Here is a 13,675-nt window from a genome sequence, read left to right as displayed (position 1 = left end):
TCCTCCAGTATTCTGCATGTATTGCCCATCGAGAATTGCCTGAGAGTGAGTTGTAATAGAGTGAGCACTGATAGATTACATGAAGCTGAACTTGATTATTCCCAGTCATAATCAATGAATGTCATAAACTACACTGGGTTATTTTGATCATCTCTGCTGTTGTTCTGGAAAAGGGCCTGAACCTAAAATAGTTAATCTTTTGACCCTATGAGCAAACTCACCTAGGTTTATTTGGCAGCACCTTCCAATATAAAGCCACATGAGACCATAAGCCACATAAATAAGTGTTTTCTGCTACTGTAGCCCATCCACTTCAGGGTTCAACATGTCGTGTGTTCAGAAAAGCTCTTCTACACATCACTCTGGAACGCATGGTTATTTGACTTTCTGTCGCCTTCCTGTCTGCTTATACCACTCTGACCATTCTTCTGACCTCACTCATTAACAAAGCATCTTCACCCACAGGCCTGTTGCTCATTGGATTTCTTTTGTTTGTTTTTTGCACCATTCTCTGTAAAATCTAAAGACTGTTGTGCATGAAAATCCCAGGAGATCAGCAGTTTCTGAGGTACTCAAGCCACCACATCTGGCACCAACAATTATTCCACGGTCAAAGTCACTTAGATCACTTTTCTTCCCCTATACTGATATTAAGTGCGAACAACAACTGTACCTCTTGACCGTGTCTGCATGCTTTTATGCATTGAGTTGCTGTCACATGTTTGGCTGATTAGATATTTGCATTAACAAGCTGGTGTGCTGGTGTACCTGATAAAGTAGCCACTGGGTGCAGGTGATGAATTGTGCTATTTGCCCCGTCAGGTCCGTTCTGCCATTTGATCATGGTTAATATATTTTCTCCCTCTGCCCCATTCTCCTTACTCTCCCCATGACCTTTGAAATCCTAACTAATTAAATACATATCAACCTCCATTTTAAATGACTAGGCCTTCACAGTCAACTCAGAATCAGAATCAGGTTTATTATCACCGGCATGTGATGTGAAATTTGTTAACTTAGCAGAAAGAAAAAAATAAATAATTAAAATAAAAAATAATAATAGATAAACAAGTAAATCAATTATGGATATTGAATAGATTTGAAAAACATGCAAAAATAGAAATACTGTATATTTTTTTAAAAAGTGAGGTAGTGTCCAAAGATTCAATGTCCTTTTAGGAATCAGATGGCAGAGTGGAAGAAGCTGTTCCTGAATCACTGAGTGTGTGCCTTCAGGCTTCTGTATCTCCTACCTGATGGTAACAGTGAGGAAAGGGCATGCCCTGGGTGCTGAAGGTCCTTAATAATGGATGCTGTCTTTCTGAGACACTTCTTCCTAAAGATGTCCTGGGTACTTTGTAGGCTAGTACCCAAAATGGAACAGACTAGATTTACAACCTTCTGCAGCTTCTTTCGGTCCTGTGCAGTAGCCCCTCAATATCAGACAGTGATACAGCCTGTCAGAATGTTCTCCACGGTACAACTATAGAAGCTTTTGAGTGTATTTGTTGACATGCCAAATCTCTTCAAATGCCTAATAAAGTATAACCACTTTATAACTACATCGATATGTTGGAATCAGGTTAGATTTCCTCAGAGATCTTGGCACCCAGGAATTTGAAGCAGTTCACTCTCTCCACTTCTGATCTCTCTATGAGGATTGGTATGTGCTCCTTCATCTTACCCATCCTGAAGTCCACAATCAGCTCTTTCGTCTTACTGACATTGAGTACCAGGTTGTTGCTGCGGAACCATTCCACTAGTTGCCATCTGTCACTCCTGTACGCCGTCTCATCACCACCAGAGATTCTACCAACAATGGTTGTATCATCAGCAGATTTGTAAATGGCATTTGAGCTATGCCTAGCCACACAGTCATGGGCATAGAGAGAGTAGAACAGTGGGTTAAGCACACACCCCTGAGGTACAGCAGTGTTGATCATCAGCGAGGAGGATATGTTATCACCAATCCGCACATATTGTGGTCTTCCGGTTAGGAAGTCGAGGATCCAATTGCAGAGGGAGGTACAGAGGCCCAGGTTCTGCAACTTCTCAATCAGGATTGTGGAAATGATGGTATTAAATGCTGTGGCAACAAATTACACAGATTTGCCACCCTCTGACTAAAGAATTCCCCATCATCTCAAAGGCTTTGTTAGATTAGCCTTACCACACACATCATCCCATCATGTTGGTGCCATCATCGAAGATTTATATTTCATTAAACATAGTTATGTTGTTTATACTATTTGAATTTGATGATTATTATCATCTGCCTCCACCATCATTTCAAGTATATGATAACAACTTGTTGCATCTATCTTTTCCTCAAGCCAAAAATAACCTAAAATTTACCTTTAAAAAATTCTGCCATTGGCACTTAATGTATCGATGTTGGCTCTCTGGAGCGGTGAGGCAACTTCTCGACTAGGTATGTCACTATCCCACCCGCACTTAACCATGATGGAAGATAACTAAGCCTAATATTCCCTCCCACATCACCACACAGACTGATTTGGTAGACTTCTCGTCATTTAATCTGCATTAAGATTACTGATTTTGATGAAAGATTAATTCTGTGATATGCTCTTGTGGCAAAGCACCCAGATGATCTGTGCATCCTGGCCACATTATTACTCATTTTGCATTTTGCAATGTGACTATTCTCACTACCTCTCTCTTTTTAGTGGATTTTCCAGAGAGTAATGGTCTCTCCTTGTCTCGCCGTGAATCTCAGGGATCTGTATATTCCACAGCCAGCATGGAACTGGGCTACCTCAGCTTGGCTAATTCCAGAAATGAGGTATGACAGAGGATATATTGCCTTAGTGATTGAGTTAGTCATCAGTCTGCATGGATCTACAACCAATGAGAATAATTATGTGCTAGCATTTCTGTCTTGATTCCAATCAACATGCTAGGAACAACAATGATTGCCTGTTTAAGGCTTATATTCTAAGAAATTCATTTAACATTCTGAACCAGTGCAATCATACTGTGCTACAAAACAAAAATGTATTCACTTCCTTTAATGCATTGTAAAACATTCCTTGATAACTTTAATCTATTATATAATGCAGCTAAAAATGAGGAAGATAGATTTTCAATCAGTTTGCAATCAACATCTTGGGAATACACAGATTTTAAATAACTGAAAATGTCTTTGAATAATCTATGCACAGCAATTTATTGGTTACATTTCACAGTACATGGTTTTCATGTCAAAGCTTTTAAAAACTGATACTTCACAAAATGATTAATTTTGAAGAGCCTCTTTGACAGCTCAAAAACCATTAGTATCAAATCACCATCTTGATTAATTCCCTTGTTGCTAGTTTCCAGCACAATTTTCCTCTAACAGGTGAAAAATTTGAAAATGTAACCTTCTCATCTTCAACTGCTTTCAGTTCTTTAAAGGGATCAAGAAATATCCTCAACGTATTGAATAAAAATAAATAATGTTCTATTTCGAGAGAAAATGGCAGTGCAACAGCAGCGCGCGCGACCACTCCAGGAATGAATAACAGTTATCTGTTAAGTAGTGGCCATTTGATGGGGACAGATGTGAGAAACACGGGGGAACATCTGGTAAAACTTCTGACATGCCTGTTTCGCTGCTGCTGCTACTCTGTGATCGAAAAATCTCCAGAGAGGAAGGCCCTGAATCCTTGGCTTTGCCTGTTGCTTGACGGCCAGGGCCGGGGTCAAAGCGCTTGGCAGAAATGGTGCTTGCTGCTCGGTGTCGGAGGGCTGGTCAGAGGCTCGAAGTTTTTCGGACGGACTCAGAGTTGGCTGAGTTCGGATGTGCTTCCAGAGGCTGCATCAGGAAGCTTTGCGGCGCTGGAGGTTCATGGCAGGAAGAGTTTTTATTCCTTCTACAGTCTACGTGAGATGATGGGCTATCGAGGACTTTGAGACTTTTTTTTACGGTGTCCATGGTCTGCTGTTATCAAATTACAGCATTGCTTTGCACTGTTGTAACTATATGTTATAATTATGTGGTTTTTGTTAGTTAGTCTTGGTCTGTCTTGTGTTTTTGTGATATCACACTGGAGGAACATTGTATCATTTCTTAATGCATGCATTACTAAATGACAATAACTGAGGACTGAGTGTCCTCACAATCTAACTAATTCACTGTGTGATTGTATAGTAAATGAGAAACACAAGAGATCTTGCAGATGCTGGAAATCCAGAGTAACACACACAAAATGCTGGAGGAATTGAGCAGGTCAGGCAACATTCATGGAAGTGAGCAAACAGTCAACATTTTGGGCTGAGACCCATCATCAGGATTGGAAAGGAAGCAGGAAGATGCCAGAATAAGAATGTGGGGAGAGGAGGCGGAGGACAAGCTAGAAGGTGAAGCCATGTGGGTGGGGGAGGGGATTAAGTAAGAAGCTTGGGGATGATAAGTGGAAAAGGCAAATGGCTGGAGAAAATGGAATCTCAGAGGAGCAGAGAAAAGGAATGAGGAGGGGAACCGGGGGAGGTGAAAAGCAGGTGAGAAGAGGTAGGAAGCCAGAGTGGTGAAATAAAGAAGAAGGAAGGGGTGGGGGGGGGGGGGAATAACTGGAAGTGGGAGAAATCAATGATCTTGTCATCCGGTTGAAGGTTACCTAGACAGAATATGAGGTGTTGCTCCTCCAACCTGAGAGTTAGCTTATAACGGTAGAAATGGCCATGGACCAACATTTCGGAACAGAAATCAAGATGGTTGGCCACTGGAAAAATTTGCTTTTTTCCAGATGGAGCTGAGGTACTCGACAAAGCGATTACATCAAATCCATGTCTGGTCTCACCCAATGTAGATAAGGCCACATCAGGAGAACCGAATACAACATATAACCCCAGCAGATTTGTGGGTCAGGTGTTGCCTCACCTAGAAGGACTGTTTGGGACCCTAATTGGAGGTGGGAGGGAACATGAATGGGCAGGTGTAGCAATTCTGCTGCTTGCAGGGTTAAGTGCCAGGAGAGTGATGTGGAAATGAGGTACATACTATGTTACATAAGCTATTCTTGAAACGCATTCTTTTTTCCCTGGTTTGGTTGATGTTTGGTGAATTCCCCATGTCACTTCAGAATCGCCCTCTTCTGTTTTACTGGCTCTTTTAAAATCAAGATATATTGCACTAATGATATCTCTGAATTGGAGATAAGGGTATCAAAGATTTGTTCCAAATTAGCAACAGAATTTTCCCATGGCAATAGATATCCAATAGGACTGACTTCACTGATCCCAATCCCATTTCTAGTAGATGTGGACTTACTTTACAATAATTTGAAATCTTACTCAGCCTCAGCAGTCATGAAGAATGGTAGTCTGGAACATGGTCATGTGAAGAAGCATTAACATAGCCAATGATGTTCTGTTATTAATTATGCAGAAATAAATTATTCAGGATGATCCTCTCAGTATTTCCCTTCAGCTCACAGCTGTCTCTTCAGGTATAAAACATGTAGGAATGTAGGTTGTAGAAGAAGCCTAAAAGGGGATATACCTTAAATAAGGGGATGAATTGCCAAATGGGAGTATAATGTAGAAAACTACATTATACGTTTTGTGGAAGAAGCACATTATCTATATTATTGCAATTGTGACAGACTGCAAGGCTGGGAAACTAAAAACTAGTTTGCTCTGTGAATCAACACTTCCACAGTTGATGCTCAATTTCAATATATTTCTGCTTTTCACCCAATACCCCTTGATGCATTTTGTGGATATAAAGTTATATATCATCTCCTTCAACAACTCTCCCACCACAGCCTTGAATGCTAGAGATATCCAACTTCATAGTAAAGAAATATTCCCTCAGCATCTCCCCATGGGAGATTTGCTTTGCAGAAGCTTGAGGAACTTAAAGCAAAAGGAAGGACATTATGCTTATTGAATATTGCTCAGATCATATCTGGAGGACTGTATGTAGGATTATTCTCCTTATTTAAGGAAATATGCAAATACACTGGAAATACTTTAAAGACGACTTACTAGACTAATATCTAGAATTGCTGGGATGCCCTTTGCAGAAAGATTAAATTATTCAGGGCTTCCTGCAGTTTTTAAAAAGTTAGAAGGAACTTGATTGAAGTATATGAAGTTGGGTACATTGAGAGTGCTTCATCCTGTGGGAGAATCTGTGGGTTGCTGTTTAAAAATAAGGGGTTGCCCATTTAAGACAGAGTTAATGTGGCATCTGATCCCTTAATCACGAGTTTTTGAGGGATTCTCTTCCTCAAAAATGCAGTGGAAGCAGCACCCGTGATTTTTAAAGATGATGTAGTCATAGAGAGCTGTAGCACAGAAACAGACTTACAGCTCATCAAGTCTGCACTGATCATCACTGTCCATTTACAGCAGTCCATCTACTCCAAGCAGGAGAGGAAACGCAACAGTTTACACCTACGCATCCTCGGCATCACCTGGAGAGACAAAGTCCCAAACTCTGAGGTCCTCTCCTGCACTGGACTTCCCACAATGTTCATGCTTTTAAGACAACACAGACTGCGCTGGCTGGGCCACATCTGTCATATGAAGGATAGTAGACTGCCAAAGGACATCCTCTATGGAGAACTAGCAACAGGCAAGAGGAACGTTGGTAGACCCCAGCTTCGCTTCAAGGAGCTCTGCAAGCATGACATGAGAGCATTAAAAATCAACACAGAGTGCTGGGAGGATACAGCAAATGACCACAACAAATGGGGAGGTACTCTTCAGCAACACCTAGAGCAAGGCGAAAGAGTGATCCTGAGACAGTTTGAGGAGCGGAGAGCTAAATGGAGAGCACAGCAGACGGCGGACAACAATTCCACAATGCCCTAAACATGCAGCAACTGTGACAGAGACTGCCGTTCCAGGATCGGCCTTAATAGCCACAGTTGACACTGCTCGACAAACCAGTGACTACCAGAAACGTAGTACCCATGGTCGACCACGACTGACAGAGGCCACACAAATACACACTTTAATCTTACTTTGTTATTCCCCCCAACTTCTCATCCAACACCCCCAAGATTACACTGGAGGCATAGTGGTTAGCATAATGCTTTGTACTGCCAGCTGTAAGATCAGGTTCAACTCCCACCACTATCTGTAAGGATGTTATTCCTGTGATTGTGTGGATTTCCTCTGGGTGCTCCAGCTTCCTCCCATGTTCCAGAAAGATGTAGGGTTAGAGTTAGTAAATTGTGGACATGCTATGTTGGCACTTGAAGTTCGATGGGTCTTGTGTCCTGCCCCCAGCACACCCTCAGAATGCATTGGTCGTTGACGCAAATGGTGTATTTTTCCATATGTTTTGATGGTTTGATGCTCATATGAAAAATAAAGCTGATCTTTAAATCTTTTTCTTTCTGTACCTTACCTACACATGAGGGGCAATTCACCTCATATTTTAGAATGTGGGAGAAAGCTAGAGCACTCGGAAAACTCACACTGTCGCGGGGATAACGTACACAGGCAGGTCAGGACTGAACTAAGGTCTCGGGTGCTGGGAGGCAGCAGCTCCTCTACTAGTTGTACCACATGAAGAATGATGGGGTGAAAAACAACCATGCTTTGAAGGGGAACTGAACATCATATTGTAATCAGATCAGTAAGGGCATGACCTTAGTAAATGGTGGAAGAATTTGTGAGGCCAAGTAGTTATTTGGTGCTCCTAATCTGCAAGATTTTTAATTTATGCATTGTTGGGTTTTGGCTTTTGTTGTTAGTCCACAATCATTTCAGCATGGTTAAGAAAGATGTCAAAATTAAAATAAACCCTAAAGTCAAAAATATTATTAGAATAACTTAAAGCTTTCTAAAAGAATATTATTTAACAATTAAGAATATTCATTTTAGTAAGTCAAATATGATGGCAGAATATAGTATTAATGGTAAGACTCTTGGCAGTGTGGAGGACCAGAGGGATCTTGGGGCCCGAGTCCATAGGACACTCAATGCTGCTGCACAGGTTGACTCTGTGGTTCAGAAAGCATACGGTGCATTGGCCTTCATCAATCGTGGGATTGACTTTAGAAGGTGAGAGGTAATGTTGTTGTTGTATAGGACCCTGGTCAGACCCCATTTGGAGTACTGTGCTCAGCTCTGGTCACCTCATTATAGAAGGACATAGAAAGGGTGCAGAGGAGATTTACAAGAATGTTGGCTGGATTGGGGAGCATGCCTTATGAGAATAGGTTGAGTGAACTTGGCCTTTTCTCCTTGGAGCATCAGAAGATGAGAGGTGACATAATAGAGGTGTATAAGATTATGAGAAGCATTGATCATGTGGATAGTCAGAGGCTTTTTCCCAGGGCTGTATTGGCTAGCATGACAAGGCACAGTTTTAAGGTGCTTGGAAGTAGGTACAGCGAAGATATCATGGGTAAGTTTTTTTACGTAGAGAGTGGTGAGTGTGTGAAATGGGCTGCAGGCGACTGTGGTGGAGGCGGATACGATATTGTCTTTTAAGAGACTGCTGGACAGGTACATGGAGCTCAGAAAAATAGAGGTTTATGGGTAACCCTAGGTAATTTCTCAGGTAAAGACATGTTCGACACAGCTTTGTGGGACGAAGGGCCTATATTGTGCTGTAGGTTTTCTATGTTTCTAAAAGCCACCAAGGGGGTCTTATTTATGCAGAAAGTAATTCTATATAGTTTCAATAAGTACATTTTCATATTTATGATCAAGTTACTTACAGGCATTTGTCTACTAAAGATTGTAGTTTACATGATGAATTCTTCCAGAGGTATTCTTCATTCTTTGCCCTCTAATCCTGTGATGGGTTTGGGGTTGCTGACTGCCAAGTTCTGAACTCAAACAAAGACCTTGAGCCCTATATGATGCAGGTAGCAATAGGTACCCTCATTAAAGGGAAGTTATACAGCAGCTACCTACTCTTCAAAGACTAGGTCACTTCCCTATTTTTGCTCATGTGAGTTTAGCACTATTTGAGTGATGGGTCACTCTTTCCTACTAAGGAGAAGATGCTTCCAGCTAACGAAGTAGTTTAAACACAGTTATTTTAGTTTTAGTGATATATGTTTAAATTTAGATAAAACTCTTAAAACACACTTAAACCTCTTAGAGGATTTATATTTTATAAAAGCTTTCCAAAAAGCTCTGAGAGGAAAGCCCCAAATCCTCGGTATTGCCTGTTACTATTTGATGAGTTAAGTGATAGTATCAATTTAGCCTACAAACTTCTTTGAATTAAATAACTTATCCAGTGTGGTCTAGTTTTACACAGGCCAATTAACATAACCCCATTATTTTATACCGCATCTTTTAAGTAGTCAGCTTCGTGCTACGGACCACCAGTCTGTACTGTTTGTTTGCAAAGTTGTCCTTTTTAATTTCAGACAGACTATTGCTTGCAACTTACTTTAAGAACTGAAAACTGGCTACAACAAAAAGTTGAGCAAAGTATATTGGTTTGAAGTTTTACCTACTCACAAAAAAACTTTGATTTTTAGAAGTGTCAGATGCTATATTAGAAAGTTGAGCTTGAGAAAAAAGCTCCTGGGCAGTGAATACCTAACATTACCTATGGTCAAGGGATACTTCTAAAGTATATTAAAATGGTTTGTACGCTTTTCGGAGCTTAGAAGGACCCATACAGGATAAGACATGGAGATCCAATAATGCATTGGTTTCCCTTATGCTGTTTGGACATTCAGTGGGGCTGAGATTTGGTAACTGGAGATTACGATATGTGATTGGGCCCAATGATTGAGAAACATTGTGAGATATTGGCATGAGGAAGTATAAGGTTTGAGGGTGGAGGTGGTGATCAGAGCCTGTACATTGAGCGGAATCATTGGATTGGGGCCTGGCAAGCTGATTGAATCGGAATCTAGACTCAGTTGTTAGATCAAGGCCTGGAAATTATAGAAATAACAGTACTATTAAAACTTTGTTCTGCAAATGTCCTCACACAAGTACACCTCAGATCCATTCAATCTAACTTCACCAGCAAAAAACACAGAAATGATTAGTAAATCAGTTCAAGTTCAGTTAGTATCTGTAAGTGGTCAGATGAACTTCCAGAGTTGGTCGATTCAGAGATATTGACTTTCATAAAAACAGAGGGAATCAATGGTGTGAACCTAAACTCCTGAACTTCCAGGTGCACTTCTGTAGATTTTGGTCCATAACAGATTTTATGTTTAATGTTATGCAAATACTCTGCAGCTCCAGTGAACAAAATGGGGCCAAATCCACACAAAATTTAAATTTAAACTGCCATTTAGATCTAAAGAGAAAGCCTATTCTATGGATATTAAGGAGGGTCTTAAAGATTTGGAAAGATTTCAGGTTTGGTTGGCTGAAGGTAGAGGTGGAAACGAAAAGTGTGGAAGTTGTGCAAGTATCCAAAGTTGAAGGGTTGTTAGGTTGTGAGGAAGTATTGCTACAAAAAGGGGCAGATATTTTCAGTTGTGTAAAGGGTGAATGATGAATGATGAGAGTTTAATCACAACCCATGTTCTTTCTTGCAGAGTGAGAAGGTGAATGCGGACACTGAAATAGAACAGAAGGTGAAATATTGTTGTGTCTACCTCCCTGACAAAACTGCTTCCTTGGCGATGGTTCAGCCTGGGTTGACCATTCGAGAGTTACTATGTGCAGTATGCGAAAGGCATGGGATTCCTCTAGCTGCCACAAGTGTTTTTCTGGCTGGAAGTGATAGGGTAAGTTGGAATAATATATATAATGTACAGAGTCTGTTCTGTATTGTATGTACCACATGATTTAATATAAAACTAGATATAGAAAATTTTGGTTATACCACACTAAAAGCATTTTCTGAAATACTAGTCAATCTGTTACAGGAAGGATGTGGAGGCTTTGGGAAAGGTACAGAAGAGGTTTAGCAGGATGCTGCCTGGATAGGAGGGTATAAACTATAAAAAGAGGTTGGCCAAACCTGGGTTGTTTTCCCAGCAGCTTTGGAGGCCGAGGGGAGACCTGATAGAAGCCAATAAAATGATGAGAGGCTTAGATAGGCTAGGCAGTCAGAATCTCTGTTCCCAGGGTAGAAGTGTTAAATACTAGCACACATACATTGAAGGTAAGGGGCAAAATAGTGGTGGAAAGAAGATAAAATTGTATCATTTAAAAGGCCCTTGATGGGTAATCTTATATACAGAATTATGAGGGGTATTGAAAGGGTATATGCATGTGGACTTATTCCTCTGAGGCTGGGCAAGACTAGTCATAGATTTAGGATGACAGGGGAATCTAATGGGAAACTAGTTCATAGAGGATGGTGCAAGTGTGGAACAAGCTGCTGATGGAAGAGGCAGTTGAAGGTTCAATTGTAAAACTTAAGAGAAGTTTGCATAGGTAGAAGGATGTGAGTGGTTTGAAGGGATATGGTCCAGATGCAGGTAGATGGGTCTAGGCCAGGGGTCAGCAACCTTTACCACTGAAAGAGCCACTTGGACCCGTTTCCCACAGAAAAGAAAACACTGGGAGCCGCAAAACCCGTTTGACATTTAAAATGAAATAACACTGCATACAACGTTTTTTTTGCCTTTATGCTATGTATAAACAAACTATAATGTGTTGCATTTATGAAATTGATGAACTCCTGCAGAGAAAACGAAATTACATTTCTGCATGCAACAAAAACATTTTGAACTCCGAAAAAAAGACGTTGGGTTGAAAGTTACTTTTAAGTAAAATACTCAATGTCTATTTGAGTCCTTCTTGTATTTATGAAAAACGCCGAACTTAAATTTTCCGCCAGCAGCAAACAAAAAATAACATCAGCCAGCTGTCAGCCTGAAAAATAAAACGACTATTTCACTGAACAATGAAAAAATATGAATATACATAAAATAATAGGCAATTAAAATATTTATCATACTTGGTTAATGGGATTTCTGCTCCTGGACCTCAGCGCACAGCGTCTGCACATCAGGGCTGTATGACGTCACCTTCATCTTTACACAGGATCGCAAGCTGTCATCTGTGAGGCGTGCATGATGTTTGTTTTTAATAAAGTTCATGTTGGAGAACACCTGCTCACTTACATATGTGGATCCAAAGATCGACAGGACTCCAAGCGCATACTTTTTAATGTTTACATAAATGTCGGGCATAGCATTCCATGTTTCGAACACAAGTTTGTCCGGTTTTGGAAGGTTTTCAATATCACTCCATTTGTGATTCTGAGCAAGAACGGCCTTCTGACGGGCAACATCTTCAAGGTCTGCTGTCAAGCGTCTAAACTTGGACACCCATATGTCTTTGTCGGCTATGTCGGCCAGTTCCATCTCAAGATCAGGTTGACTCACACCTGCCAATGCAGTCGTATTCAGTAGGGAAGGATCGATGCTTAAGGGAGTGACCGGGAAGGATAATGTGTTTTTTTCCTCTCTGAACTCACAGAAGCGTTTCCCAAACGATGTTTGCATTGCGATGATTGCAGAATGTAAATACTCCGAAATTATCATGTCGTGACCTTGTTTGAACTCTCTCAAATTGGGGAAGTGAGACAAAGTGCCTTTCTGTAAATCTCTGGCAAGCACTGTCAACTTGCGCTCGAATGCCAAGACATCCTCCAACATGTGCAGGGCTGTGCGTCCTTACCCCTGAAGAGCTGTGTTCAGCGTGTTCAGGTGCGCTGTCATGTCTACCATGAAGTGTAGCTTTTCCAGCCACTCTGGCTGTTCCAGCTCAGGAAAGGTGAGCCCTTTGCTGCCCAGGACAGTTTTCACTTCTTCCAGACACGCGACAAAGCGTTTCAGCACCTTCCGTCTGGACAGCCAGCGATAAAAACACGTTGTAGCGGTGTCAGTAAACTGCAGTCAAAGATAGCTTTATTCGAACTAAACAGCCTTGCTTTTAAGCCTCCCTCAACCCAGCCCCCATGGACGCAGATGCTGCAAAAGACGCGTACTCACAAACCCCCGTAGGCTATCTCCCTTAGCCGGAATGCTGGCTAATTGTGAGCCGTTTCGGATGTGCCAGGAAATGTGTCGCCACACTTAGATTGTACAAGATCACCATAATCTTCAAATTTAGAATTACATTTCAAAAGCTAACAAACTAACATAAAATACATTTTAATTAAATACTGACCAATTATTTCCCAAAGCCACAGGGAGCCGCAGCACAGAGGTGAAAGAGCCACAAATGGCTCGGGAGCCGCAGGTTGCCGACCCCCGGTCTAGGCGGAAGATCAGGTTTCATCAACTAGGTGGGTTAGGGGGCCTGTTTCTGGGCTGTAGTACATTATGACTCTATAATACCCAATGCTATGGGCTTTACTGACAATATAGACTTAATGACCATTTTATTAGGTACACCTGCTTGTTAATGCAAGTATCAAATAGCCAATCATGTGGCAGCAATGCAATATATAAGTGTAGTTTCACTGCTGAAAGACTAAAGAGAAACTTCTTATACCACTGTGTAAAATACCTTCTTCGGAAATTTGATGAAATTCTCCCTGAGCCAACTAACAACACAGGTGAAGATTCCAGGAGTGGTGCACATGATGATTAAAAGCAAAACATTCTTTTTCTGCCTGATGCTGAGTTTAACACTGTCAAGTGTATTACAGCAGCTATAAGTGACCAATTGCTGGATGTAAAACAATTGCAGGGAATGTGAACATTAACATAGCTACCTCCTGCTTCCAGTCTTTGATATCGCTTTAATTTGGCTTTTGTTATGGTCT

At 41.1% G+C, this 13,675-nt stretch overlaps 1 protein-coding gene across 4 annotated transcripts in view; it reads left to right on the top strand.

Annotated features, from left to right (window-relative positions):
- The window catches only part of LOC132405307 (regulator of G-protein signaling 14-like), a 123,555-nt gene that overhangs the window by 83,772 nt on the left and 26,108 nt on the right, over positions 1–13,675 (top strand). For all 4 annotated transcript variants that reach the window (XM_059990011.1, XM_059990009.1, XM_059990010.1 and 1 more), the window contains exons 8-9: positions 2,688–2,803; positions 10,485–10,676. In XM_059990011.1, coding sequence (XP_059845994.1) covers positions 2,688–2,803; positions 10,485–10,676 — 308 coding nt within the window. The remainder of the gene's footprint in view (positions 1–2,687; positions 2,804–10,484; positions 10,677–13,675) is intronic.

This window comes from Hypanus sabinus, chromosome 15 (genome assembly GCF_030144855.1).
Source record: "Hypanus sabinus isolate sHypSab1 chromosome 15, sHypSab1.hap1, whole genome shotgun sequence".
Taxonomy (NCBI): domain Eukaryota; kingdom Metazoa; phylum Chordata; class Chondrichthyes; order Myliobatiformes; family Dasyatidae; genus Hypanus; species Hypanus sabinus.
The sequence above is the reverse complement of the archived record's forward strand: the minus strand, read 5'-3'. Positions and strand labels throughout refer to the sequence as shown.